General features: G+C 44.0%; 3 protein-coding genes across 7 annotated transcripts; 1 reads left to right on the top strand and 2 right to left on the bottom strand.

Moving 5' to 3' along the window:
• Positions 1-1,977: 1,977 nt before the first annotated feature.
• On the bottom strand, positions 1,978-7,486 carry gpr137 (G protein-coupled receptor 137). 3 transcript variants are annotated; one of them, XM_062045278.1, is made up of 8 exons: positions 7,350-7,485; positions 6,329-6,781; positions 6,203-6,252; positions 4,431-4,671; positions 4,219-4,368; positions 4,031-4,156; positions 2,571-2,686; positions 1,978-2,502 (listed from the first exon to the last, which is right to left on the bottom strand). In XM_062045278.1, the coding sequence occupies exons 2-8, from the start codon at positions 6,716-6,718 to the stop codon at positions 2,406-2,408; spliced, it is 1,170 nt and encodes a 389-aa protein (XP_061901262.1). In that variant the 5' UTR covers positions 6,719-6,781; positions 7,350-7,485; the 3' UTR covers positions 1,978-2,405. The 3 variants fall into 3 exon arrangements, with proteins under 3 accessions (XP_061901262.1, XP_061901263.1, XP_061901264.1); XM_062045279.1 differs by having other exon boundaries at positions 7,273-7,401; XM_062045280.1 differs by lacking the exon at positions 1,978-2,502 and having other exon boundaries at positions 2,571-2,716; positions 7,350-7,486.
• pld7 (phospholipase D family, member 7) lies at positions 7,412-24,701 on the top strand. Of its 3 annotated transcripts, XM_062045273.1 has the most exons (13): positions 7,412-7,527; positions 7,642-7,810; positions 8,180-8,278; positions 12,298-13,191; positions 13,269-13,471; positions 19,110-19,290; positions 19,364-19,478; positions 19,550-19,677; positions 20,865-21,056; positions 21,267-21,406; positions 22,535-22,700; positions 22,772-22,871; positions 22,947-24,700. In XM_062045273.1, exons 2-13 carry the CDS (start codon positions 7,664-7,666, stop codon positions 23,147-23,149), a joined length of 2,568 nt encoding a protein of 855 aa, XP_061901257.1. In that variant the 5' UTR covers positions 7,412-7,527; positions 7,642-7,663; the 3' UTR covers positions 23,150-24,700. The 3 variants fall into 3 exon arrangements, with proteins under 3 accessions (XP_061901257.1, XP_061901258.1, XP_061901259.1); XM_062045274.1 differs by lacking the exon at positions 7,412-7,527 and having other exon boundaries at positions 7,537-7,810; XM_062045275.1 differs by lacking the exons at positions 7,412-7,527; positions 7,642-7,810 and adding an exon at positions 7,904-8,067 and having other exon boundaries at positions 22,947-24,701.
• On the bottom strand, positions 24,566-26,374 carry smim19 (small integral membrane protein 19). The gene is made up of 3 exons (XM_062045282.1): positions 26,097-26,374; positions 25,721-25,845; positions 24,566-25,654 (listed from the first exon to the last, which is right to left on the bottom strand). The coding sequence occupies exons 1-3, from the start codon at positions 26,228-26,230 to the stop codon at positions 25,596-25,598; spliced, it is 318 nt and encodes a 105-aa protein (XP_061901266.1). The 5' UTR covers positions 26,231-26,374; the 3' UTR covers positions 24,566-25,595.
• Between the last annotated feature and the right edge of the window lie 166 nt (positions 26,375-26,540).

Below are 26,540 nucleotides of genomic sequence, written 5' to 3'. Positions count from 1 at the left end.
CCATCTTCTACTGTTTGTCCCTCTCGGGGTCACGGGGATGGCTGGAGTCTATCCGAGCTGCTACGGTAGATGAGGTACATCTCGGAAGGCGAGGTACACCCTGGACAAGTTGCCACCTCATCACAAAGCCAACACAAACATTCACATTCAGTAGAAGCATTTAAGTCCCATCTTAAAACGTATTTGTATACCCTAGCCTTTAAATAGACCCCCCTTTTAGACCAGTTGATCTGCCATCTTTGCTGCTCTGCCACCCCCTCCTGCGTGGAGAGGTTATCAGGTGACCACACATGGATCGCTAGCTGTTCAAAGTCAGGACCCAGGATGGACCACTCATCTGTGCATCAGTTGGGGACTTCTCTGTGCTGCTGGTTTGTCTCCACTCAAGATGATCCCCTGCTGGCCCCACTATGGACTGGACTCTCACATTATTAACTAAATCCACTTGGCATCCGTTGCACCGGTCGCCCAGGGGTGGTACCCGCATCTGCGGTCCCCTCCAAGGTTTCTCATTGTATCCCACTGGGTTGAGTTTTTTCTTGCCCTGATGTGGGATCTGAGCCGAGGATGTCGTTGGGGCTTGTGCAGCCCTTTGAGACACTTGTGATTAAGGGCTATATAAATAAACTTTGATTGACAAGCGGTAGATAATGGATGGATGATTGATTGACATTCCATTAAATATTAAAGATTCAAATATAAATACATTTGAAATACTGTAGTCAGTATACACCACCCAAAGCTGTCTGCAACTTGGGATGTCACAGCAATTATCGGATAAGCATTAGTCGTGTCATGTTATTGTACTACAAACTTCTGACAAGTTATGTTTTCATGTAGGGCAGCACGGTGGAACGGGGGTTAGTGCATGTGCCTCACAATACGAAGGTCCTGAGTTCAATCCCGGCCTCGGGATCTTTCTGTGTGTAGTTTGTATGTTCTCTCCGTGACTCCGGCTTCCTCCCACCTCCAAAGACATGCACCTGGGGATAGGTTGATTGGCAACACTAAATTGGCCCTAGTGTGTGAATGTTGTCTGTGTTTGCCCTGTGATGAGGTGGCGACTTGTCCAGGGTGTACACCGCCTTCCGCCCGAATGCAGCTGAGATAGGCTCCAGCACCCCCCGCGACCCCGAAAGGGACAAGCGGTAGAAAATGGATGGGATGGATGTTTTCATGTAGCATAAAAACAAACATCACTTATCAACAGGCTGGAATATATTTAATTGGTCGTTTACACAGTAAATGTGAAGTCAGATCCACATGGGAGTCACTTGCTACAAACGTATTAATACAACAAATAATTTAAAGGTCAAAGAAAAATACAGAAAACGTCATACTAAACAATGGTTAAAATAAGACATTGGAATGCCTACATTAAATGTTGCCCTTCTACAGTGCATCCGGAAAGTATTCACCGCGTTTTACTTTTTCCACATTTTACTATCTTACAGCCTTATTCCAAAATGAAATAAATTAATTTTTATCCTCGAAATTCTACACACAATGAGTGTAAAACTTTCTTTTATTTACAAATTTAATAAAAAATCCTGTGTACATAAGTATGCACGGCCTTTGCTCAATACTTTGTTGAACCTTTGGCAGAAATTACAGCCTCAAGTTTTGTTTTAATACAATGCCACAGGCTTGGCACCCATTCCTCTGCAGAACCTCTCAAGCTGTGCTTGGTTTCCTCCAAAGATGATACCTGGCATTCACGCCAAAGAGTTCAATCTTTTGTCTCATCAGAACAGATCATTTGTTTCTCATGGTCTGAGAGTCTCTCAGGGACATATTAGCAAACTTTTTACAAAGAAATAGCGTCCATCTGGCCACTCGCCATACAGGCCTGATTGGTGGATAGCTGCAGAAATGGTTGTCCTTCTGGAAGGTTCTTCACTCTCCACTAAAGAATACTGCAGCAGAGAGTGACCATCGGGTTCTTAGTCACCTCCCTGACTAGACAAAGATGATTGCAAAATTTAAACAAAAAATAATTTTCATATTGTCAATATTGGGTATTGTGTGTAGACAACAATGAATGTATTTCATTTTGGAATGAGGCTACAATGTAACAAAAATATGGAAAAAGTAAAGCGCTGTGAATACTTTCCGGATGCACTGTATGTTTTAAAGACTCTTGAAAAGGAAAGTTAAGGAGGAATTTCAAAGTGATAAACTGTGATTAACAAAATTAACAACTCATTTAAAACAAGCAGCTAATGTCATCACCAAGTGCGACGTTTGGCAATTGATGTTGAGGATCCCTTTTAGATTGTCCTCAGTGGCTAAAAACACTACAATCTGCATTTTCCCTACTTGAGGACAATTCCTGAGCTTTTCAGTGCAAAGACACACACAGAGGTTGTACTGGGTGCTACGCTGCTAGTCTGTGATGGCGGCGCTCAGTTCTGGGGGGTGGAATAGAAGGAGTGGTGCTGGTGGTTGTGGCCTGAAGGGTTGCTTGCAAACAGCAGCGGGGTGGTCTCCGATCCGTACCAGCTGGGAAAGGAGAAGAACAGGGAAAAATGGAAGTAGATATTCTATATCAACAAGTGGCTGTCACATACCTGGCGTGTGGGTGGTAGCTGCGAGTCCAAGGAACTGGAATGTCCTCATCGCCTTGAGGGTCATCAAAGAAATAGGGTCGAGGTAGGACTCTGTTGTTGATTGCTAGGCTGCTGACCTGCCAGGACCACACCCGGACTCTTTATACCTCACACATGACGACAAAATCCCGTGTTTTTCAACCTTTTCTGAGCCAAGGCACATTTTTTTCATAGAAAAAATTCTTAGGCACACCACCAGCAGAAAACATTAAAAAAAATTTACTCAGTAGCCGATATTGACAATAAAATGTCGTTCTCCCAATTGTTGGATATGAATTCAAACCATAACCAACCATGCATCACTATAGCTCTTGTCTCAAAGTAAGTGTCACGACCTGTCACATCACGCCGTGACTTATTTTGAGTTTTTTGGTGTTTTCCTGTGTAGTGTTTTAGTTCTTGTCTTGCGCTCCTATTTTGGTGGCTTTTCCTCTATTGTTGGTATTTTCCTGTAGCAGTTTCATGTCTTCCATGAACGCTATCCCCCGCACCTACTTTGTTTTCGCAATCAAGACTATTTAAGTTGTGCGAACGCTATCCTTCTTTGAGGGGACATTGTTGATTGTCATGTCATGTATGGATGTACTTTGTAGACGCCGTCTGCTCCACACGCTGTAAGTCTTTGCTGTCGTCCAGCATTCTGATTTTGTTTACTTTGCAGCCAGTTCAGTTTTAGTTTCGTTTTGCATAGCCATCCCTAAGCTTAAATTACTTTTCTTAGCGGCACTGGCCTTTTGTTTATTTTTGGTTTAAGTGTTAGATACCTTTTTACCTACACGCTGCCTCCCGCATATTGTGATCACGACAAACCATGTTCCCGACATCTACAAAGCAATTAGCTACCTGCTGCCACCTACTGATATGGAAGAGTACACGGTTACTCTGCCGAGCGCTAGACAGCAGACACTCAACAACGGCACATTTGCGGATTATAATTACTGGTTTGCACAAAATATTTTTAACCCGATTAAGTGAAATTGCATAATCTCCCACGGCACACCAGACTGTATCTCACGGCACACACAGTGGTTGAAAAACACTGGACTAAAACACTTATTAGACATATCCTATATGGACAAATATATTTGCAGCTACCTGTTTGCCCTCGCTCATAAACATATTGTAATGGCACTGTAAATGTAGGTACTGTAGATGGCATTCTAACTTTTAACACAACTCATACACACCTTTTCTGCCAGAGAGTAAGAAGAGGCAACAAGAGCAGTGTTTTTAGAAAGCGACAAATTTAGCAACATTTTCTGGTCTTACTGAAGCCTTTTGAAAATGCTCCTCTCAACAAGCAGCAGGTGCTGCTGTGGCTTGAGTTGAGTTAGCCTTTGCTTTTTCCTGGACAGCTCATTACGTCTATATCACTAAAGACTGAGGGTTTCATTATTGAAGTGTACTGCTTGTCCAACTACCTCTTGGGTCGGTCTGCGAACTCTGAAGATAAGAATGAGCAAACTGGTTGGCAGCAGCTCCCAGATGAAGAGGATGGCGCCAAACGCCAAGTAGCCCCTGTCGCCGAGTTCGTTGCGCAGGTCGGCCTGGAAGCGTGTTCATCGTTTTATTTTAGCAATCACGTTCTGAGCATAAAAGATTTTCCTACCTGATCGGAGACGTTGTACCAGTCAAAGTCAAAGGACTCAACATGGTGGTTCTGGGACAGCACGAGCACGCTGAGGTTGTAGCAAGCTCTGCTAGCAAACAACAGGATGACCGCCGCGCCGAGCGCCGCCGTGCGACACATTGTGGTCCCCTGCACACAGCTAAGTAAGATCCCGCCATATTCATGTCGTTTCTTTGTTTTTTTCTGCTTACCTTGCTGCTCAAGTACGGGCCAGTGGAGCGGGAGTGCCGCGTCAACAGCAACAGCACCACGGCCAGCAACACCGCCTCCAGAATGAAGAGTAGGTCGTTGACAAGAACCCGGATAAGGACCAAATTCCAGGTCCTCTGGCCTTCCGCCACGCCATTGCCCCGGTCCCCAAGAGCAGCGCAAGCCACGTTGACGCAGAGGAAGACGGCGTTCAGCGACACATACGCACAGCGGGCCACGCGGCTGAAACACAACAACTGTATGTATCACATGTGATACTTAAGGTAAGGTATATATTTTCAAGTATTTCTTTTATATATATATATATATATATATATATATATATATATATATATATATATATATATATATATATATATATATATATATATATATATATATTAGGGCTGCAACTAACGATTAATTTGATAATCGATTAATCTGTCGATTATTAATTCGATTAATCGATTAATAATCGGATAAATGAGACAAACTACATTTCTATCCTTTCCAATATTTTATTGAAAAAAAACAGCATACTGGCACCATACTTATTTTGATTATTGTTTCTCAGCTGTTTGTACATGTTGCAGTTTATAAATAAAGGTTTAAAAGAAATAAAAAGTAAAAAAAAAAAAAAAAAGTAAAAAAATAATAATAAAATGCCTCTGCGCATGCGCATAGCATAGATCCAACGAATCAATGACAAATTTAATCGCCAACTATTTTTATAATCGATTTTAATCGATTAGTTGTTGCAGCCCTAATATATACATATATATATATACATATATATATATATATATATATAAATAATCCGCTAATGAATAAGTATATCCGTTCGGCCACCGTGTTCAATGGAGATCTACAAAATTTGCAGGCAGCATACCCTTTCCCCTTCGAGCTGTCCTGGATGAACTGAAGTTATTTTTTCCAATCACTTTGGAACTTGCAAGCGTACTTCTTCTTACTCGTCGTCGCCATGTCTCTTCTTCGTTCTTCTGCTTCGTCTCTGTTATGTTTTTGGACATTAATAATACCTGGGATTTATATAGCGCTTTTCTAAGTACCCAAAGTCGCTTTACATGTAGAACCCATCATTCATTCACACCTGGTGGTGGTAAGCTACTTTCATAGCCACAGCTGCCCTGGGGTAGACTGACGTTACTACTTGCCGTAGTTTTGAAGCAATGCATGATGGGAATCCGGATGTTGTGTGTCAGTGTATTAACGTGCCGGCTGGAATAAACACACGCTGAGAAATAGCTCCGTGCCTGCCTACCATCTTCTACCATCCTAGTCACGTCCGTTGTGTCCTTGGGCAAGACACTTCACCCTTGCTCCTGATGGCTGCTGGTTAGCGCCTTGCATGGCAGCTCCCGCCATCAGTGTGTGAATGTGTGTGTGAATGGGTGAATGTGGAAATACTGTCAAAGCGCTTTGAGTACCTTGAAGGTAGAAAAGCGCTATACAAGTATAACCCATTTATCATTTATTTACTTTATGGGTTATAGATAAACCTATGGATAACGGACACATATATAATAGTCTCCTTTTCAGGTGAGAGAGGACCCTAAAGGCAATATTGTTGTCCGGGTGGAAATCGGGAGAATGGTTGCCCCGGGAGATTTTCGGGAGGGGCACTGAAATTCGGGAGTCTCCCGGGAAAATCGGGAGGTTTGGCAAGTATAATATAAGCTGGCTATTTTGATTGACAGGTTGAATGCCGATACCTCACGGTTAGCTACACGATGTAGAGATGTTTAGTACTCACAGTCGCTTGTCCACTTCTGCACTGTACGTCTCTATGGCTTTGAGTAACACCTGTGGTAGCAGAACTCACGTCAGAGATACTCTGTCCTGTTCTAAGCTGCTCAGCATGAAAACGCCGTTGTCTCACCTGAGTGAAATACAGGTTGATGAGACTGAGAGTGAAGAACTGCAAGCAGACGGGGAAGCAGTAGAGAAGCCAGTAGACGACCACTGGGAGGTGGTTGGCCTCCAGCGCATTGCGGAAGTAAAACGAAAACAAGGCGGTGCGCAGCGCGGCCCACAGCAGGCAGAGGAAGAGAAAGATGCTCTGGTAGCTCCATCGTTTGTGTCGGTAGAGGTAAAGAAGCCAGAGCTGGGCGTACACCACCAGGAAGAGGACGCCGTACAGCGCCGTGTACAAGACGGTGAAGCCCAGCTGGACTGAGGGTGCCAGAGCCGGGCGCAGGGGAAGAGGGGATGGCACGGCGGAGGAATTGGGAGGAGGAGGAGGCGGCACAGCCGTGACTGGAGCTTCCATTGCCGTCTTAAGAAGATTAACAGTCCGTCATGACCACACGTCGCTCTCAAAAGGAAGGCAGACCTGAGGACACAAACATGGACTCACAAGCGTGTACAAGCCTATATCAACAATCATGAAGTGAAATTTGCATAAATTCGTGCGAAACTTGTCCATATTTAATTTCAAGACATAGCTACTGTAAGCAGGTTAGTTAAGCGGTTATCTGGTCTGGTCAATTTTACATATATCCATCCATCCGTTTTCTACCGCTTGTCCCTCTCGGGGTTAACTGGAAATGTCAACTGCTGCTTATAAATCTTGTGACCTACATGGAATTGTTTTGTTATTACTGTTTGCAATAACATCATTCTGTTAATAATGTCCGGCATCATGTAAAACTATTGTTGCCCATAGACTTTAGAAGTGACCTGTCTGCAACTCAGGAGCGACCTTTGACCCCTCACGAGACAGAAATGTCTTCAAAGGGATGTTTGTGTCGTAAACAAGCTAGCTTCCAAGGGCTAAGCTAACCGTCACTGTCTTTACTTCACATCGCTTAAAGACGTGAATACCTTTTGATAGAAGTTGTTCCGTCATGTGTTGCGACCAAACCGTCGAATATGACAAGTGGAATATAATATTTACACACCTATAATCCAGTGGAAGCCGCGGTGTCTCCAGTCAGGCGACGTCAACGTCGTCACTTCCGTGTTACGTCACGTCTGATAGGCGGAGCCTCGGGCTTTTGGATTTTAACCAGCCAATCAGCGATGTGCAGGAAATCGCGGTTTCTTTCAGTTTATTGTTTACTCGCCTAATGAAGGAAGGTGAGTGGAAAATGGAAATAAAAATGTCGGACACCAAGAGTTTGTTTTATTGATTCAGTGTACATTTTACCCATTGTATACATATATCTCACTTACGCGCGTTTAATTCCGAAGGTGCTATTAAAGAGTGGAAAAAATGCCGGTGGTTTTGCGGTCCAAAAAGTCGATGCACCGCAGTGATGATGACGAGGAGGAGAGGGACACAACAACAACAAGAAGAAGAAGAATAGTAAGAAAAGCGAGGACGTCGTCCCGCCTGCAAGTGAGACCCACGTACAACATGGTGAGTAATATTACACTACCATCCCGCCTCCTCTTCCTCTGCAAGGTTGACTTTAGCCACGTAGTTCCTTGCTAGCTTTCACTGTAGCATCGTTAGCTAACGTCGACGCGTATCGTCAGCCATCCTGACCGGGGGGGTGGGGGACAAAACGGGAAAAGATCAAATTTTTACGTGCGACAGCTACGTCGTCGGACCGTCATTATCTTGTAATTGTTAACTAAAGTAACTTCATTAAACTCGCAACTTATTGCGTCATGGTGAGTCCTCATGCTGACATCATTTGCTGACTCATCGTTGGTCCTTTAATGTATATCGCACTCACAGCATGTTTGTTTTACTCGCTGAGCAAGTTATTTTTTTTATTGGTAGGAGTCGGAGAACTCGGACTCGGACCCTGTGTACGGCCAAGTGATGGAGAGACTGCACACTGATGAGGAAGAAGAGGAAACAGTGGAGACGACAGAAACGGTATCGCTATTGTACACTTTCTTTGTATACACACACACACTGCATATATGTTACTTGTAGCACCTAACACATTCAACTCTACTTAATCCATTATGATGGATGTGTACAGTTTCCATCTATAGTCTATGTTTGTGTAACTGCACTGCTTAGTCATACTCATTCACGCAATCTGCATAAATGACAAAGAATGAGGCACATTTATCGGTGTATAACCTGCCTCTGTGGAAGCTGGAAAAGTCAAGGAAAATAATTAAGGGAAAGAGTAGGAACTCTGTAACTGAGAGGTGTTTGTACTAAATAATTTAAGACATGTTTCCCTTTACTGACTGAGCTCAGCTATCATAGCCCAAAGTCCAAACTGAACATTAAAGGCCTACTGAAATTATTATTTTTTATTTAAACAGGGATAGCAGATCCATTCTATGTGTCATACCTGATCATTTCGCGATATTGCCATATTTTTGCTGAAAGGATTTAGTAGAGAACATCGACGATAAAGTTCGCAACTTTTGGTCGCTGATAAAAAAGCCTTGCCTGTGCCGGAAGTAGCGTGACGTCGCAAGTTGAAGGGCTCCTCACATTTCCCCATTGTTTACACCAGCAGCGAGAGCAATTCGGACCGAGAAAGCGACGATTACCCCATTAATTTGAGCCAGGATGAAAGATTCGTGGATGAGGAACGTGAGAGTGAAGGACTAGAGTGCAGTGCAGGACGTATCTTTTTTCGCTCTGACAGTAACTTAGGTAAAAGGGCTCATTGGATTCCACACTTTCTCCTTTTTCTATTGTGGATCACGGATTTGTATTTTAAACCACCTCGGATACTATATCCTTTTGAAAATGAGAGTCGAGAACGCGAAATGGACATTCACAGTGACTTTTATCTCCACGACAATACATCGGTGAAGCACTTTAGCTACGGAGCTAACGTGATAGCATCGTGCTTAAATGCAGATAGAAACAAAAGAAATAAGCCCCTGACTGGAAGGATAGACAGAAGATCAACAATACTACTATCAGGAGACACCGAACCAAACACTGGACCTGTAACTACACGGTTAATGCTGTGCCGCCTGTCGAAGCCTAGCAATGCTGTTACTAACGACGCCATTGAAGCTAACTTAGCTACGGGACCTCGTCAGAGCTATGATAAAAACATTAGCGCTCCACCTACGCCAGCCCTCATCTGCTCATCAACACCCGTGCTCACTTGCGTTCCAGCGATCGACGGCGCGACAAAGGACTTCACCCAATCATCGATGCGGTCGGCGGCTAGCGTCGGATAGCGCGTCTGCTATCCAAGTCAAAGTCCTACTGGTTGTGTTGCTGCAGCCAGCCGCTAATACACCGATACCACCTACAGCTTTCTTCTTTGCAGTCTCCATTGTTCATTAAACAAATTGCAAAAGATTCACCAACACAGATGTCCAGAATACTGTGGAATTTTGCAATGAAAACAGAGATGTTTGTATTGGGATACAATGTGTCCGAATACGTCCGTTTTAACCATCGACGTCATGCGCAAACGTCATCATACATAGACGTTTTCAACCGGAAGTTTTGCGGGAAATTTAAAATTGCACTTTATAAGTTAACCCGGCCGTATTAGCATGTGTTGCAATGTTAAGATTTCATCATTGATATATAAACTATCAGACTGCGTTTGGTAGTAGTGGGTTTTAGTAGGCTTTTTAAAAAAACGTCATTAGGACAGGCGCAATAAGCAGGATTCCACTATACTGTAATGTGCTTGTAAGATGAGGTCGTTTTACAAGCACACAATGTTTCATGACTGAGCTCTCAACTCAAAACAATGGAAGCTCAAATCAGCCCCGCCTATTGAAGTGAATTGAAATCAATTTAATCCAGGCTTGGCCCTCCCAACACCACCATTTTATAATAACACGTAGTACAATTAGCTACAGTATGAAATAGCAAATAAAGTTTTATGAAATAATGTTATTGTACCTTGGAGAGCAGACATTTGTAGGTGTGTCCTAGGGGCTGATGTTCCGTCGTTTAACAATAAGATCTAGGAAATTGTTGTTCGCGTTGCACACTGAGGTTTTTGAGTGACTGACCGGAGAGGTCCACGCTGACAACAAGCTGTGCCCGTGCACCAAAGGCAACGCACACCGCCAAGCCAAGAGACAGGATGCCAAACACCATTGTTTGGATGCCGTGCCATGTGGACCAACAGCCATAGAGCTTTCTTGTCAGGTTTGGCAACCGTTAAGATGTGTTTTTAGTGGTTTATTTACCAGATTCATTCTTCCTTTTTTTTCTCCTTCACACTAACTTTCTCAGTTCGGGTGGTTGGAGGGCAGGATTGGGCTGTGGGTGTGGACCAATACTACTTCAAATGGCAGGGAAAATGCTCGTAGCTCCAAATTGCCCGCAATTTCAGAGTATTAAAAAAAAAAGCAGAGACAGAGCTCATATTTCAAAGTACTTCTAAGTTGAAGTATAACTGTACTTTATTTAGGAAGCTGTAGCATTTTGGTGAGGAGCTTAATACATGGACTAATAATAAGCAATAGTAGCCTCATCTGTGTGTCATGGGCCGAGAATTAGAAAGTAGCCTGCTAAATAAATAGCAAGACACAAAACTTTATTTGCTATTTCAATTCTGTAGTCTCTTGATGTGTCATTTTTCTTTTACTGGTTTTGGAAATGACAGTTTGGCGACGCACTTGGACGCAGACCACTCTCTCCCCGAATTTGGAAAATTTGCTCCAGAGTAGAGGTGGGGTAAATAATCGATTTTTAGATGCATTGCAATTCTGAATTATTTCTATTATAGAATCGATTAGTAAACATCAATAATCGATAATTGATTTGTTTATTGTAAATAAAGTAATGCAGACAGTTCTAAAATTTGTCTGACTGCCGAGAGGGACAAGCGGTATAAAATGGATGGATGGAATGATCAGCAAGCCACCTCACCGAGAGATCTACCAGCTACTTTTTTATTGGGCACTTATGGTCCAGTTTTGCACAGATTTTCATAAATTTAATAAATGTGGGAATTCATTTAACTGTTTATTTTTCCAAATGAATATTTTTTTTTTAAAGTTGCAAGTGATAAACGCTTATTTAGTGAAACAAAAACATTTTTTAAACTCCATCAATATACATAGATTAAAGATGCATCACTAATTGATTTTTAATCGAGTTGTAGCTCCTGAATCGTAATTGAATCATGAGGTGCCCAAAGATTCTCACCTACTCCAGAATATAGGTGAGAGGGAATGTCTGAATTCTTTCTTATGTCTTGAATCCATCCATCCATCCATTTTCTACCGCTTATTCCCTTCGGGGTCGCGGGGGGTGCTGGTGCCTATCTCAGCTACAATCGGGCGGAAGGCGGGGTATGAATGTTTGAGCAATTGACTAAACAATCTATTAAATCTGGTTCAACAATGTGGCCTTAATGGATGTATATGTCTGCGCTCTACGAAGTGACAGCCTAATTATTATGGGTGTCATTATGGTTCATTGGTCCAAATTTTGGATAGATTTTGTTTACAATCCATCTTCAAGCCGGAATGCACCGTTTTGTGGTGGGTCTTATTTACGTGCCAAAGCTCTATCCAGGCCAAGCCCATTCGACTGCGTCTCCATTCCATCAGCCATGTTTTAGTTTTTAGCGCTTCCATATCAAGTGTACTGACAGATAATAAAAGTTAGAATTAAATGCTACATTTTGTTAGCACCAGTGGAGGATTTAAGGATGTACAGCAATGTACGAGCCAGTCTACACTACATCAAGAGGACAGAGAAAAATAAATAACTTATCGGACTAAAACTGGAAATATTGTCTTTATATAAATATGTCTGCCACTTGTATCCCAAAAAACTCAAACGGGTACCAAGAGGTAAAGAAATGTTGGTTTTGAAAAATAAGGCCCCTTTAAATAAACAGTATTTGATAGTTTTCTATAAGTTTCAATGCTAGTAATGTTGCTAACTGATGACCCAATGTTCTCCCATTCTCACCAGTGTTCTGTGTTCTTCAGGAAGTGAAGCCCTGCAGTGTTGTGCTGGACCGCTTTCGGGTTACTGATAACGCTTCAAAGAGAGAACCCGAGGAAAGAGACGACATGAACCGCAAAAGTGCAAAGCCTGCTTCCCGCATCCCCACCTTCAATAAGCGGCCTGCCACTCTCAGCGCAGAGATGCCTTTGTCCAAAAAAGAGCTTCCTCTCCCAGTAGTTCAGCCTGCTGAGAAGCCTGCAAGTGTCCTTGTGGACACATCAAAGTGTGTGCAGGAAAAAAATCTGTTATCATACCGCATCCCCATAATTGGCGGTGAGGTATCCACCATCTTGAGCAACACAGAACAAACATCTGAAGGGTCCACACCCAACGCATGCATGTTGTCTGAGGGAGTGCAGTACGGTATTATGGCGAGCCCCAGGCCTGCGCTCAGAGCGGAGGGACGCCTCATCCAAGAGCAACACGAAAGCCAGTGCAGTGCAACCAGCAAGATTGACAGCTTCTCACCTGAAATTCCATGCCTGGACTCCTTGAGCCAAGATAATCCTCAAGAAGATAAACCACCAGGGTCTTATGTTGTGACCAAGAGAAGCGTTTCAACAACCGTCACAAAGTCCACAGAGCTGGACTGCATGCCCAATGTTAGCCAAACAGAAGCTATTGTGAATGAACAGCCGCCGTGGGAGAGAGAACATCCACACACACCCGAGTCACAAGACGTGAGGTCTTCGTCGGATGTCGACAGCGAGGATGACTTTGTGATGGATGATTCTGGTGATGCAAAGGACCACAATGAGCCGCAGATAATGATCAAGACTGATCAAGCTGTGGATGTCGGCAAGGAAGACAACAACGAGTCGGTCTGTCATACAGCAGTAGAGAAGTCTGCCACAGCTCCATCCAAGTCGGCAAAGGTGAGTTTTCTATGGCGATAAAAAATAAACTGAGATTTTTGGCACACGTACTATAACGTGTCCCTGTCTTGTTGTAGTCCAGGCCTCCTCTCTTTCTACAGGGTTCAGGACGCCCTCTCTTCGCCTTCTGCTTCTTGCTGCCGGCTACTCTGCTGCTTCTTGGTATGCATGCTTGGCACTTTGGACTCCCCATGTCTGTCAGCCAACTCGCTGCTCAGCTGGAGCTGCACTGGCTGGAGGGCGTGGGACTCATGGCCGAGTCATGTAGCAGAGATTGTCGGTAAGGAACTTTTATCGAGTGCGGTAGCTCTGATCTAACCACATTGTTTTTTTTTAGTTCTGTTATATTACAGTCAAGTGGCAAGTATTCAAATTAGGAATGTGTCAATTGATCGACCACCACTGTATCAGACAAAGAGCAGCTCGAAGACCTCAATGAAAAATAAAACCTATGGACCCAGATTTCCCTCGCCCGGACGCGGGTCACCGGGGCCCCCCTCTGGAGCCAGGCCCGGAGGTGGGGCACGATGGCGAGCGCCTGGTGGCCGGGCCTGTCCCCATGGGGCCCGGCCGGGCACAGCCCGAAGAGGCAACGTGGGTTCCCCCTCCAATGGGCTCACCACCCATAGCAGGGGTCATAGAGGTCGGGTGCGATGTGAGCTGGGCGGCAGCCGAAGGCAGGGCACTTGGCGGTCCGATCCTCGGCTACAGAAGCTAGCTCTTGGGACGTGGAACGTCACCTCGCTGGGGGGGAAGGAGCCTGAGCTAGTGCACGAGGTGGAGAAGTTCCGACTAGACCTAGTCGGACTCACTTCGACGCACAGCAAGGGCTCTGGAACCAGTTCTCTCGAGAGGGGCTGGACTCTCTTCTACTCTGGCGTTGCCAGCAGTGAGAGGCGACAGGCTGGGGTGGCAATTCTTGTTGCCCCCCGGCTCAGAGCCTGCACATTGTAGTTCAACCCGGTGGACGAGAGGGTAGCTTCCCTCCGCCTTCGGGTGGGGGAACGGGTCCTGACTGTGGTTTGCGCTTACGCGCCAAACCGCAGCTCAGAGTACCCACCCTTTTTGGATTCACTCGAGGGAGTACTTGAGAGTGGTCCCCCGGGTGATTCCCTCGTTCTACTGGGGGACTTCAACGCTCATGTTGGCAGCGACAGTGATACCTGGAGAGGCGTGATTGGGAAGAATGGCTGCCCGGATCTGAACCCGAGCGGTGTTTTGTTATTGGACTTTTGCGCCCGTCACAGATTGTCCATAACAAACACCATGTTCAAACATAAGGGTGTCCATATGTGCACTTGGCACCAGGACACCCTAGGCCGCAGTTCCATGATCGACTTTGTAGTTGTGTCGTCGGATTTGCGGCCTCATGTTATGGACACTCGGGTGAAGAGAGGGGCGGAGCTTTCTACCGATCACCACCTGGTGGTGAGTTGGCTGCGATGGTGGGGAAGGATGCCGGACAGACCTGGCAGGCCCAAACGCATTGTGAGGGTTTGCTGGGAACGTCTGGCAGAGTCTCCTGTCAGAGAGAGTTTCAATTCCCACCTCCGGAAGAACTTTGAACATGTCACGAGGGAGGTGCTGGACATTGAGTCCAAATGGACCATGTTCCGCACCTCTATTGTCGAGGCGGCTGATTGGAGCTGTGGCCGCAAGGTAGTTGGTGCCTGTCGGGGCGGTAATCCTAGAACCCGTTGGTGGACACCGGCGGTGAGGGATGCCGTCAAGCTGAAGGAGTCCTATCGGGTTCTTTTGGCTCATAGGACTCCTGAGGCAGCGGACAGGTACCGGCAGGCCAAGCGGTGTGCGGCTTCGGCGGTCGCGGAGGCAAAAACTCGGACATGGGAGGAGTTCGGGGAAGCCATGGAAAACGACTTCTGGACGGCTTCGAAGCGATTCTGGACCACCATCCGCCGCCTCAGGAAGGGGAAGCAGTGCACTATCAACACCGTGTATGGTGAGGATGGTGTTCTGCTGACCTCGACTGCGGATGTTGTGGATCGGTGGAGGGAATACTTCGAAGACCTCTTCAATCCCACCAACACGTCTTCCTATGATGAAGCAGTGCCTGGGGAATCTGTGGTGGGCTCTCCTATTTCTGGGGCTGAGGTTGCTGAGGTAGTTCAAAAGCTCCTCGGTGGCAAGGCCCCGGGAGTGGATGAGATCCGCCCGGAGTTCCTTAAGGCTCTGGATGCTGTGGGGCTGTCTTGGTTGACAAGACTCTGCAGCATCGCATGGACATCGGGGGCGGTACCTCTGGATTGGCAGACCGGGGTGGTGGTTCCTCTCTTTAAGAAGGGGAACCGGAAGGTGTGTTCTAACTATCGTGGGATCACACTCCTCAGCCTTCCCGGTAAGGTCTATTCGGGTGTGCTGGAGAGGAGGTTACGCCGGATAGTCGAACCTCGGATTCAGGAGGAACAGTGTGGTTTTCGTCCTGGTCATGGAACTGTGGACCAGCTCTATACTCTCGGCAGGGTCCTTGAGGGTGCATGGGAGTTTGCCCAACCAGTCTACATGTGTTTTGTGGACTTGGAGAAGGCATTCGACCGTGTCCCTGGGGAAGTCCTGTGGGGAGTGCTCAGAGAGTATGGGGTATCGGACTGTCTGATTATGGCGGTCCGCTCCCTGTATGATCAGTGCCAGAGTTTGGTCCGCATTGCCGGCAGTAAGTCGGACACGTTTCCAGTGAGGGTTGGACTCCACCAAGGCTGCCCTTTGTCACAGATTCTGTTCATAATTTTTATGGACAGAATTTCTAGGCGCAGTCAAGGCGTTGAGGGGATCTGGTTTGGTGGCTGCAGGATTAGGTCTCTGCTTTTTGCAGATGATGTGGTCCTGATGGCTTCATCTGGCCAGGATCTTCAGCTCTCGCTGGATCGGTTCGCAGCTGAGTGTGAAGCGACTGGGATGAGAATCAGCAACCCCAAGTCCGAATCCATGGTTCTCGCCCGGAAAAGGGTGGAGTGCCATCTCCGGGTTGCAGAGGAGACCCTGCCCCAAGTGGAGGAGTTCAAGTACCTCGGAGTCTTGTTCACGAGTGAGGGAAGAGTGGATCGTGAGATCGACAGGCGGATCGGTGCGGCGTCTTCAGTAATGCGGACGCTGTATCGAACCGTTGTGGTGAAGAAGGAGCTGAGCCGGAAGGCAAAGCTCTCAATTTACCGGTCGATCTACGTTCCCATCCTCACCTATGGTCATGAGCTTTGGGTTATGACCGAAAGGACAAGATCACGGGTACAAGCGGCCGAAATGAGTTTCCTCCGCCGGGTGGCGGGGCTCTCCCTTAGAGATAGGGTGAGAAGCTCTGCCATCCGGGGGGAGCTCAAAGTAAAGCCGCTGCTCCTCCACATCGAGAGGAGCCAGATGAGGTGGTTCGGGCATCTGGTCAGGATGCCACCCGAACGCCTCCCTAGGGAGGTGTTTAGGGCACGTCCGACCGGTAGGAGGCCACGGGGAAGACCCAGGACACGTTGGGAAGACTATGTCTCCCGGCTGGCCTGGGAACGCCTCGGGATCCCCCGGGAGGAGCTGGACGAAGTGGCTGGCGAGAGGGAAGTCTGGGCTTCCCTGCTTAAGCTGCTGCCCCCGCGACCCGACCTCGGATAAGCGGAAGAAGATGGATGGATGGACCACTGTATCAACCGATTTTTGTGAAAAAGTACATTATTGCCGAATAATGCTTGACACAAACGCCGAGAACCTCTAGCTGACACTATTTATTTTTAGTCCTCCAGTTAATTATATGTCCATACACAGTGTGGCCGGCTCCATTACGGCAAATAAACGGCATTTGTGGCTTGTGCAGCCCTTTGAGACACTTGTGATTAATGACTATATACATAAACTTTGATTGACATTTCTTAGGCATTAACAGGTATCCTTGTCAAGTAGCATTATTACTGGAGGTTGACAGTCAGTATACGACACATAAGAGGAGAATAGATCAATAAATAAATTGGTGGTGTTGATACCAAGGGTAGTACAGTGAGTAACTGATGATACTAGAGTGATCATTTTGGTGTTTGTATTTCTTAAAATATTTTTTATTGTTTTTGTTCATTTGTAAACATTAAGGAAATTATTTCTTGGACACAGGAGGCAAAAACCATAGGATATAAATAAGTAGTAGATGGTAGCTTTTGGTTTACTTCAGTTATTGTGTTATTATTAGGGTTGGACGTTTGTGGCAAAAATAATAATCACGGTTATTTTGATTGCTATTGTAATAACGATTCATTACACAATTTTTCATTAATTTACAAACATTAGTATTGTACCACCAAAAATCTACTTTAACTATAGTTAAAAAACAGATATAAATGAGTAACAAATATACCAAAACAAGTAAAATAATAATAGTAATAAAAATACATTTAAGTAATATCAGTGTAAAAAACATTAAAATTCAGTTTTTCCGTTTTTTACACTTTAGTGTGTGTGCTTTTTGTAGCAAATAAAATTTTATAAAATGTTTCTCAATAAATGCAAAAATCCTCGCATTTATTGGTGCAATACATATTTGAACAACTTTGACCAATACTTTAGGTCAAAGCATAATTGTGTAAACGAATCAATAAGTGCATTATGCTTGTGTAAGGTACTTTTTTGAAATCTTTATTTTGTTAGCGCATTCAGACCGGATGTGGCGCACCGGGCTATTGTGAAGGGGGAAGTGTGCTGTGCTGTTGTTCTAAGCATAACTAGTAAAGAAAGGCAGAGTGTTCGCGACTCTCAAGTTGCGGCATCTGTCATCCTGTTTGTATAAGTTTCATCGATGATGTCATTTACAACAACACGAGCAGATGAGATGTGTTGTGGGTGTATGGGTTGTTCTTGCTACTTACATTTGTACTTTCGCCTCTGTTTCTAGTGACCGTCTTGACATTGTTTAGTTTAGGACGTGTTTCGGGGCTGAATGTGTGTTTGACACGTTATGTTCCCTTTTCACAATGACAGCATTTCAGTCACATTTATCTAAATTTCCCTGATTATTTTGCGTTTACCAGCGGATTTTGTTTTATTGGCCAATAATGTGACTCCGTCCACGGTTCCTTCAACGTGGAAACCATGTGCCTTATTTTTTTGTTGAGTTTAGAGATTATTCATTATCGCTGGGTGAAATAAAAAGTAGTAACCGTGATGAGATCCCAAACTTCTAATAGACATCTTTTTTCACTCCTCCATTTCACTGTCAGAAAGTCCGGAATTTGCATGCATGTTGTGTGGCCCACTAATCTTTTTTTGTCGATTATATTTTCATGATCGAAATCAAAATAAAAATTGTATTAATTGTCCAGCCCTACTATTAATATTTTTGATCAAACAGTTGTGTGAGGTAAAATAAGTCATTTAAATATTTTGTTTATATTACACTATCAATAGCCCTCACCGTAAATAAATTGAAAACTGTACAGGTAATGCTTGTGATTGAGATTGTATTCGTATCAGATGATCTCACTCATGGATGATCAGACTTGGCAGCATAAAAACCCTGATAAGGAACATCGCTAAAATAGAGAAAAACAAGAAACTTGTTGACCGCAAAGGCGGACTCGCTCAAAGCTTTTCAGGTAAATTTTTACCATACATGGAGATATCTGCTGACATCACATTTGGGAAAACGTCACAGATTGGGCAAATTCCAAATGGTTCGTTTGGAGGAGTATGAAGGAAGGCAAGATTGTTTTATAAATATCTCAGCAATGCCTCCATGGTTTGATTTCAAATTTTCGAGACTTATACAGATCCCAAATACACAAAAACAGGTACCAATAGGTAATAAAAGTTGGTTTTGTATAAAAGCTCCCCTTTAAGATGTCGGAAATATCTATGCAGAATGTCTGCAACTTGTATGTAGAACATAATGAAGTAGTGTTTGTTTGAGCGAATAAAAGTTTATTGTTCATGCTCAGAGTTGACCTGGTGGAGAGCATCCCAGTGGGTCTGTACCCATCCAGCCCATCAACACAGCAGAGTACAGCAGCCAGCTGGCTCAGGCTGCTGGGCAAAGCTCACAGCTCTGTCAGCATCGCCGCCTTCTACGTGTCACTGCGCAGCAACGATGAGGACTTTGCTCACTCCGTGGACACTCAGGCAAGAAGAAAGTCTCTTCTTGACTTGACAGTTCCACTTAAAACCCCTCTGATGTTCCTCCACATGTCTGCAGGGCAGAAAGGTCTTTGATCAGCTCAAGCAGCTCCTTTCCAAAGACGTGAAGCTCCAAATGGTGGTTAACAGCCCTCAGACCTTCAACCAGGACACTGAGGAACTTGCTGCAGCAGGTATGTCATCAAGACTTCCTGCTTTGACCTTTTCTACTTGGAAACATGTTGATAAACATCTTGGTTTTTAGGTGCAAAGATCAAAGAAGTGGATCTGAAGTCCTTGACTGGCGGCATCGTTCACACTAAGTTGTTAGTGGTGGACCAGAAGCATTTCTACTTGGGTAGTGCCAACATGGACTGGCGCTCTTTAAGTCAGGTTTGTTATTCAGTCTCTCCCTATTTACTGGAAGTCAGGTGTGTCCCTTTTTACTAGAACTTAGGTGTGTCCCTTCTTAATATAACTCAGGTGTGTCTCCCTTCTTACTGTAACACAGGTGTGCCCCTTTTTCAGGCATGTGAAATGTCTGCGAAGATACGGAAATCTGCATTTTTAAACCTTAATTTTCCACGTCAAAATATATTTTCCCGCGTTTTGGATATATATGTCTGGCTAAATGGCGATTGCACCCACTAAAAACAGCTACCCTGACCACAACGCATATTTAATGGCCCGGACGTGACGTCAGTAAAATCCAAGCAATACATCTGTGGCTTCTTAGCACCACACAACACAGGAAATGCGTCCCATGAAACCCATTCGACCGGAACTCCCTAACAATAACAAAAGTTCTGGGGGTGATTTATATAAACCCACTACAATATCAATAAATATATGATCCAAACAAAATTTATTGAACACTCGCCTCAGCTCAGCGAGAAGGTATGTGTTTGACGTGAGGGATGTAAACAGAGGTCACAACACCGGAAGTATATTACCCGTTGGGGTGTGGTTATAGGATAGAGTTGCCAAATGGGAAAAGTTTTCTGAGTTCTTTGCATGCAGGTTATAGAATTTTACATTACATTTTCAGCTATAAGACTTAGTAAATTATGTACCTAAAAAACAAAATATCTGGTACATTACATGGGACATGTTGGTGTCAAAAAGACAGCCAAAAGAGGTTGGTGGATGAGAATAAATCTAAAGGTGAAATATAGTGTACAAATGCACTCAATTGCAGGAAATGTAGTCTTGATTTTCTGAATGTTCTTTCGAGGCTTGCGTGGCAGCACTTCGTCCCAATAGAAATGTTCCTCTTATTTTTGTCCAGTTTCTCACACACGTTACAGGTGTCCCTCCTTACTGTAACTCAGGTGTGTCCTCAGTGTCTTATTTTTTACTGTAATACAGTCTGTCTCCTTCCTCACGGTCGGACAGGTGTGTCTACTGTCCGTCCTAGGGACTGTTTGTGGACATATCGGGATAATAAAACCGAATGTGCTCCACATTAGAACTGTATGAATGACGATTAGGACCACACTAATAAAATTGTAACCTGAAACAGTAGAGTATGAGGTATTACAGTAATAATACAGTACAACCTGCTGGTGTTGTTCATGTAGGTGAAGGAGGTGGGCGTAATAGTGGAGGACTGCAGCTGCCTCGCCCAAGATGCCTCTCGTATCTTTGAGCTGTACAGGAGCCTGAATGGTTCTTTGCCACCATATTGGCCCGCTCGCTTCACCGCCCTGTCCAGCGCCCAGCATCCTTTGCGTGTCCAGTTCAATGGAGTTGCTACACAAGTGTACTTGTCTGTGAGTTCAAACACCGCATTGAAATACTGTCATGGCAAAAAAACACAGCATTTATGCTAAAAGCATGTTGACACTAAACACAACAGTAATTCACCAGCACCCTGTTCACCTGCAGATATCTCCATCAAACCCCTTTCTATTTCAGTTACCATAAAGTAATGATCAATTATACAGATGTTATCTAACAACTTTCATCAAACACTATTGCAGAGCTCCCCGCCGCACATCGCAGCCCGCGGACGCTCTGATGATCTCACCACCATTCTGTCAGTCATCCATGACGCTCAGAAGTTCATTTTCATCTCTGTCATGGACTACCTTCCTCTGTCCGAGTTCACCAAACCACTAAGGTGATCACTTGCCACCTGGCAACCTCCATCGCATATCATCTGTTTGGACTAGACCAGGGGTGTCCAAACTTTTTCCACTGAGGGCCGCACACTGAAAAATCAAAGCAAGCGGGGGCCATTTTGATATTTTTTATTTTAAAAACCAATACAACATATGTATAAAAAATATACATTTAGGCCTCCACTCAGGCTTGATACCGGGGACTCCAAAGGGTTTAGGTTAAAAAAAATTTTTTTAAATGTCATTATTTAGTATTATTATTATTATTCAAAGTTAAATATCTAGATCAATATTAGGTATATCTGTCAATATAACGTTTTGGTTTTTTTTAGATTTAAGTTGTACGCCCTTTTTGTCAAAGAAAAAACACAAAATATGAAATATTTTCCCCCAATAAAATTTTAAAGTGGAGCATTTCAGATTATATAATAATTGGAGCTCATAACATAACTCATAACAACATTGATTTTAATGTATTTTTTTTTTTTTAGCAATGACACTTAAAAAAAAAAAAAAAAAAAAAGTCCCACTAAATTTATTGGGGATCCAAAAGGGTCCTGCTCAGTAAAGTGTTAAAAAATAAATCGTAATTTAAAAAAAAACTGTTAACACAATAGTCTCGAGATCAACTTCAGATCTATCCGTCAATTATAACTTGTATTGTTGTTTATTATGTTCCTTGTTTGTTCATTTTATGCCCTTCTTTAAAAAAACAAAAAACATAGTTTTTTATATGGCAAACACAAAATATGTAACATTTTCCCCAAAAAATATCTCAAAGTAGAATATTTAATGTGACCTAATTGGAGCCTTGAATAGGTCAATAATTCATAATAACATTGTTTTTGATTCATTATTATGTTTTAAAGAAAGAAACAGCCTGCATGACAGCTTAGTGTTATTAGAGTCAACATAGCAAAATTTTTCTGTCACCTGTTTACTCTTTTATACCACTTTTTATGTTGTTTTTTTTTTTTTAATCATATTTTTAAAATGTGCCGTGGGGCCGTTAAAAAATTACCTGCGGGCCGCAAATGGCCCCCGGGCCGCACTTTGGACATCCCTGGACTAGACCAACACAACACTTAGTAGCACTTTTAAAGGTGTCTGTCGTGTTCCACTCTCAGGTTCTGGCCTGACATCGATTCTGCCGTGAGGGCAGCAGCCTGCACTCGGGGAGTAAAAGTGCGCCTCCTGGTGAGCTGCTGGGAGCACTCTCCCGCCGCCATGTTCCCCTTCCTACAGTCGCTGCTGGTGCTCAACAGGCCGCCGCTGAAGTGTGACATAGAAGTGGTGCGTTTGGAGCGCTGAGTGGTTCCTTATTGTTTTGACAACAAAGTTAACACATTTTTGTTTGCACACAGAAAATCTTCACGGTGCACTCTACAGCGGAGCAGATGAAGATCCCCTTTGCTCGAGTCAACCATGCCAAGTACATGGTGACGGACAGAGTCCTCTACATCGGTATGTTACTGATGGCTACCGCTGTGACGCCATCACCCCTGCAGATGTGTCTGACCTAACTGCGTGTGTGGACAGGTACGTCCAACTGGTCCGAGACGTTCTTCTCCGAGACTGCTGGAGTGGGCTTGGTGGTGAACCAGACGGACTCTGTGGCGAAAGAAGGCCAGGGGACGGTGCGGAGCGGGGCGGAGGAGCTCTTTCTCAGAGACTGGAGGTCTCATTACGCCAGCTCGCTGTCAGCCGCCGACGTCAGGGTGTGTCCTCGCCGACCACATTGAATGATCGCAATCTTGCTCGCTGCCTTTCCAAACCTCATCTTTGCAATCATCTCGCTGACTTTTATTTCTGAAAGCTGATGTACATAATTGCTATTTTCAAAATCCTATTTTTATACAGTTTTCGTGTTATGTAATTAGTTTTTTTCCCTGCTTGCCTGGAGCAATTTGCATATGTCATCACTTTCCCCCAATGCTTCTTAAAAGGGAACTGTTCTTTTTTTGGGATTTTGTTTGGAATTTTTCACAATCCCTATGTAAGACAATAACACAGATTTATTTTTATTTTTTTGCATTCTAAAGATATAAAAAACGCTTGTAAGAAACAGCTAATGGGAGTCTTCTGTGTTACTTTCAAACCCCTGAAAACAACTTAAAAACCCTGTGTGTGTAATGTAACAGACACATTCATAATATTTACTGTATTTTGGTCATTTTAAGCATTACTGGAATTTATTTTCCTGGGCATATGGATTTCAGTGCTCAAAACCACGGATTTTCGACTTCCGGCAACAAATTTGTGTTTGCTAATCTTTTGGACAATTGGGGATTCACAACCTTATCTTTTTGAAGCTGAATATATGATTAATGAACCGCTGGTTAGAGAAGGTAAGCGAGCCTATGTTGCAGCAGACGGGAGCCGGCAGGGTCAGGGCTGTCATTACTCAGAGGCGTAAATGTGAAGCTTGCTGAGGTAAAGTATGGCGACAGACATTTGCATCTGTTGGATTGAGAAGCACTCAATGTTTTTTGTCGATGGAAGTTTCTTCTATCTGGCAAGGAAGACACTGCATCACAACAAAAGACGAACTGTTGTGCTAACAAACCCTGCAGGGGTAGAAACTTTTTTCCACATACCAAAAATCAACTGGAAATGTCCCCGGCCTGCTTGACCAAATTGACAACTGTACAAGTCACTATAATATTGATCATGATACATGCAGCACACCATGCTTGTTAGTACAACTACATATATTTTCCAGACAGCTGTATTCAAACAAATTATGAAATGAGGGCTAATACTTTACAGATACTGTAATATGATTGTTCATGTTTTTTCGTCAGTACAGATTGATGTCCTTTTGCATCGTGTATTACAAACTCAAAAAACAATCATCTTAGGTGTCAAGCAGCTGGCTTCTTGCTAATGCTGTAGCAGTGTTGAGTGTCTGAGCGAGGCGATGTATTACTATGCTAAAAACACTTTCTCAGTGTTCGTTCTTACAGTATCAATGTCGCTACAGCTTGGTTATTACACAGGTTATGGAAAATAAATTAAGCATTGGTGGTGGTTTTTGGATGCATATTTAGAGGCAGAATTGATTGGTCTCAAGCTGCATTGTTAGCCACATCTTAGGAGCATTTTTTTAATCTTTAGAATGCAAACAAAAAAACAAGTCTTGTTTCATAAGGATTGTGAACTATAAGCAAAATTCCCCCAAAAAGTGCAGTTCCCCTTTAAAAGCTGTAACTTGGAACTAAAAACTATTAAGAGCCAATCTTCACAGTTTACTTCACATGTTTCATCATACAGCTGCACACAAATAAAGGACAGTTTTACATGTGAGAACAAATCAGGTTATGTTTTGGTGGGCTTGGTGACCTTTGCCACTCAATCGTCTTCCCGTACCCGCGCCGATTCATTTACCACTCTTTGGTGGGAACAGCAGGGCTTGTTCACGCTTCCAGGAGTCAATTAAGTTTGAGGGAGTGCTTACTACTCAACCTCAATTAGATCAGCTTGTGATCTCAGTTTTCCTTTCACTTTAATGGATTTGGACAGACCTCAATTTACCTTTTTTCATGTAAAAGGCATTTTGCACCCACTTCCAGGTAAAAGTCTGGTGCTGCAATAACACGATTTATCATGTAAAATGTTTTGGTTCAAACATTATTGGGTCATTGTTGACCAAGTCAAAAGTTGATTATTATGGGACGGCGTGGCGAAGTTGGTAGAGTGGCTGTGCCAGCAATCGGAGTGTTGCTGGTTACTGGGGTTCAATTCCCACCTTCTACCTTCCTAGTCACGTCCGTTGTGTCCTTGGGCAAGACACTTCACCCTTTGCTACTGGTTAGCGCCTTGCACGGCAGCTCTCGCCATCAGTGTGTGTGAATGTGGAAATACTGTCAAAGCGCTTTGAGTACCTTGGAGGTAGAAAAGCGCTATACAAGTACAACCCGTTTATCATTTATTATAAAGTACACTGAATACAACTTGGCTGATATCAGTGATCAGTAAGACAACTTTACTAACCACACCCAATTAAATGTATACTTAAAATACAATCAGTGTTACATTTAAGGTGTTTTCACCGCAGATGTGGGGAAAAAGTTTCTCAGACTGTAAGAGGCTTGCTAAGCATCTCCATAGATCCCAGCATGGAGCATCATGTCGTTGGTGTCCGTCCATCCATCCATCCAGAGAAAAGCTGCAGAATGAGGGCCTTCCTCATTCCATGGAGAGCTGGACACTGTCGGTTTGTTGCTGCTGCTGCTCAAACTTCCTGGCTAGAAGAGCAAACATAAGATGAGCACAACAAGGGGGTGCATTACTTCGACACAGGTGCCTCTCACCCAAAGAGTACATCTCCAGCTGTTGTCGCAGGCGGACCTTCTGCAGGCTGTCATAGAAGTTGGGCTCTGTGCTGCTTTCCACTGTGGGGGGCAGGGTGAAGATGCGCATGATCTTCCTCTTGTTTCTGCATGACACATTCAAATAGGGGATTGAACATGCCGATTAAAGCAGATGGTCACACAGTGAAATTAGACGATTTTCGAGTTGATTTCAGTGATGTAATCGAGCACCCTAGTAATTGAACATGCCGATTAAAGCAGATGGTCACACAGTGAAATTAGACGATTTTCGAGTTGATTTCAGTGATGTAATCGAGAACCCTAGTAATGAAAAGAAGCATGTTGGAACAAATGATGAATAAAGAGAGAGTCTCACTTTCTGGCGTACATCAACAGGCCGAAGCTAACTAGAATAACGAGCAGGTAGACGTTTGTGGCCTCGTTCCAGGCTTCGTGCACAGAATAATCGATAGACTCGGGCTCGTTGCCCAGAAGACCGTGTTCCCCCATGCAAACACCACAACTATATAATCTCTATCTTATATGTTCATTTGCATAAACGAATAACTATCTTGTTGTGTTGGCGCTAGCAAAATAACGAACGGTGTAAACACAATGACGTCAAATCACGCCTTCTTCCCCTTTAAATAGCAGTTGGTGAATGGGCTTAAGGGTTCACTACCGCCACCCGCTGGACTGGAGTGTGAAATGTACAGAAAACATATTGGCAACTGTAATAAAAAAAACTATATTCCACATAGTGGTGTGCCGTCAGGGCCAGCAAGGCCTTCTCTGTTGGCCTAACATAACCAGAAATCAT

This window comes from Entelurus aequoreus, linkage group LG04 (assembly GCF_033978785.1).
Source record: "Entelurus aequoreus isolate RoL-2023_Sb linkage group LG04, RoL_Eaeq_v1.1, whole genome shotgun sequence".
NCBI lineage: Eukaryota > Metazoa > Chordata > Actinopteri > Syngnathiformes > Syngnathidae > Entelurus > Entelurus aequoreus.
This window is presented reverse-complemented; position numbering and strand designations above follow the sequence as displayed.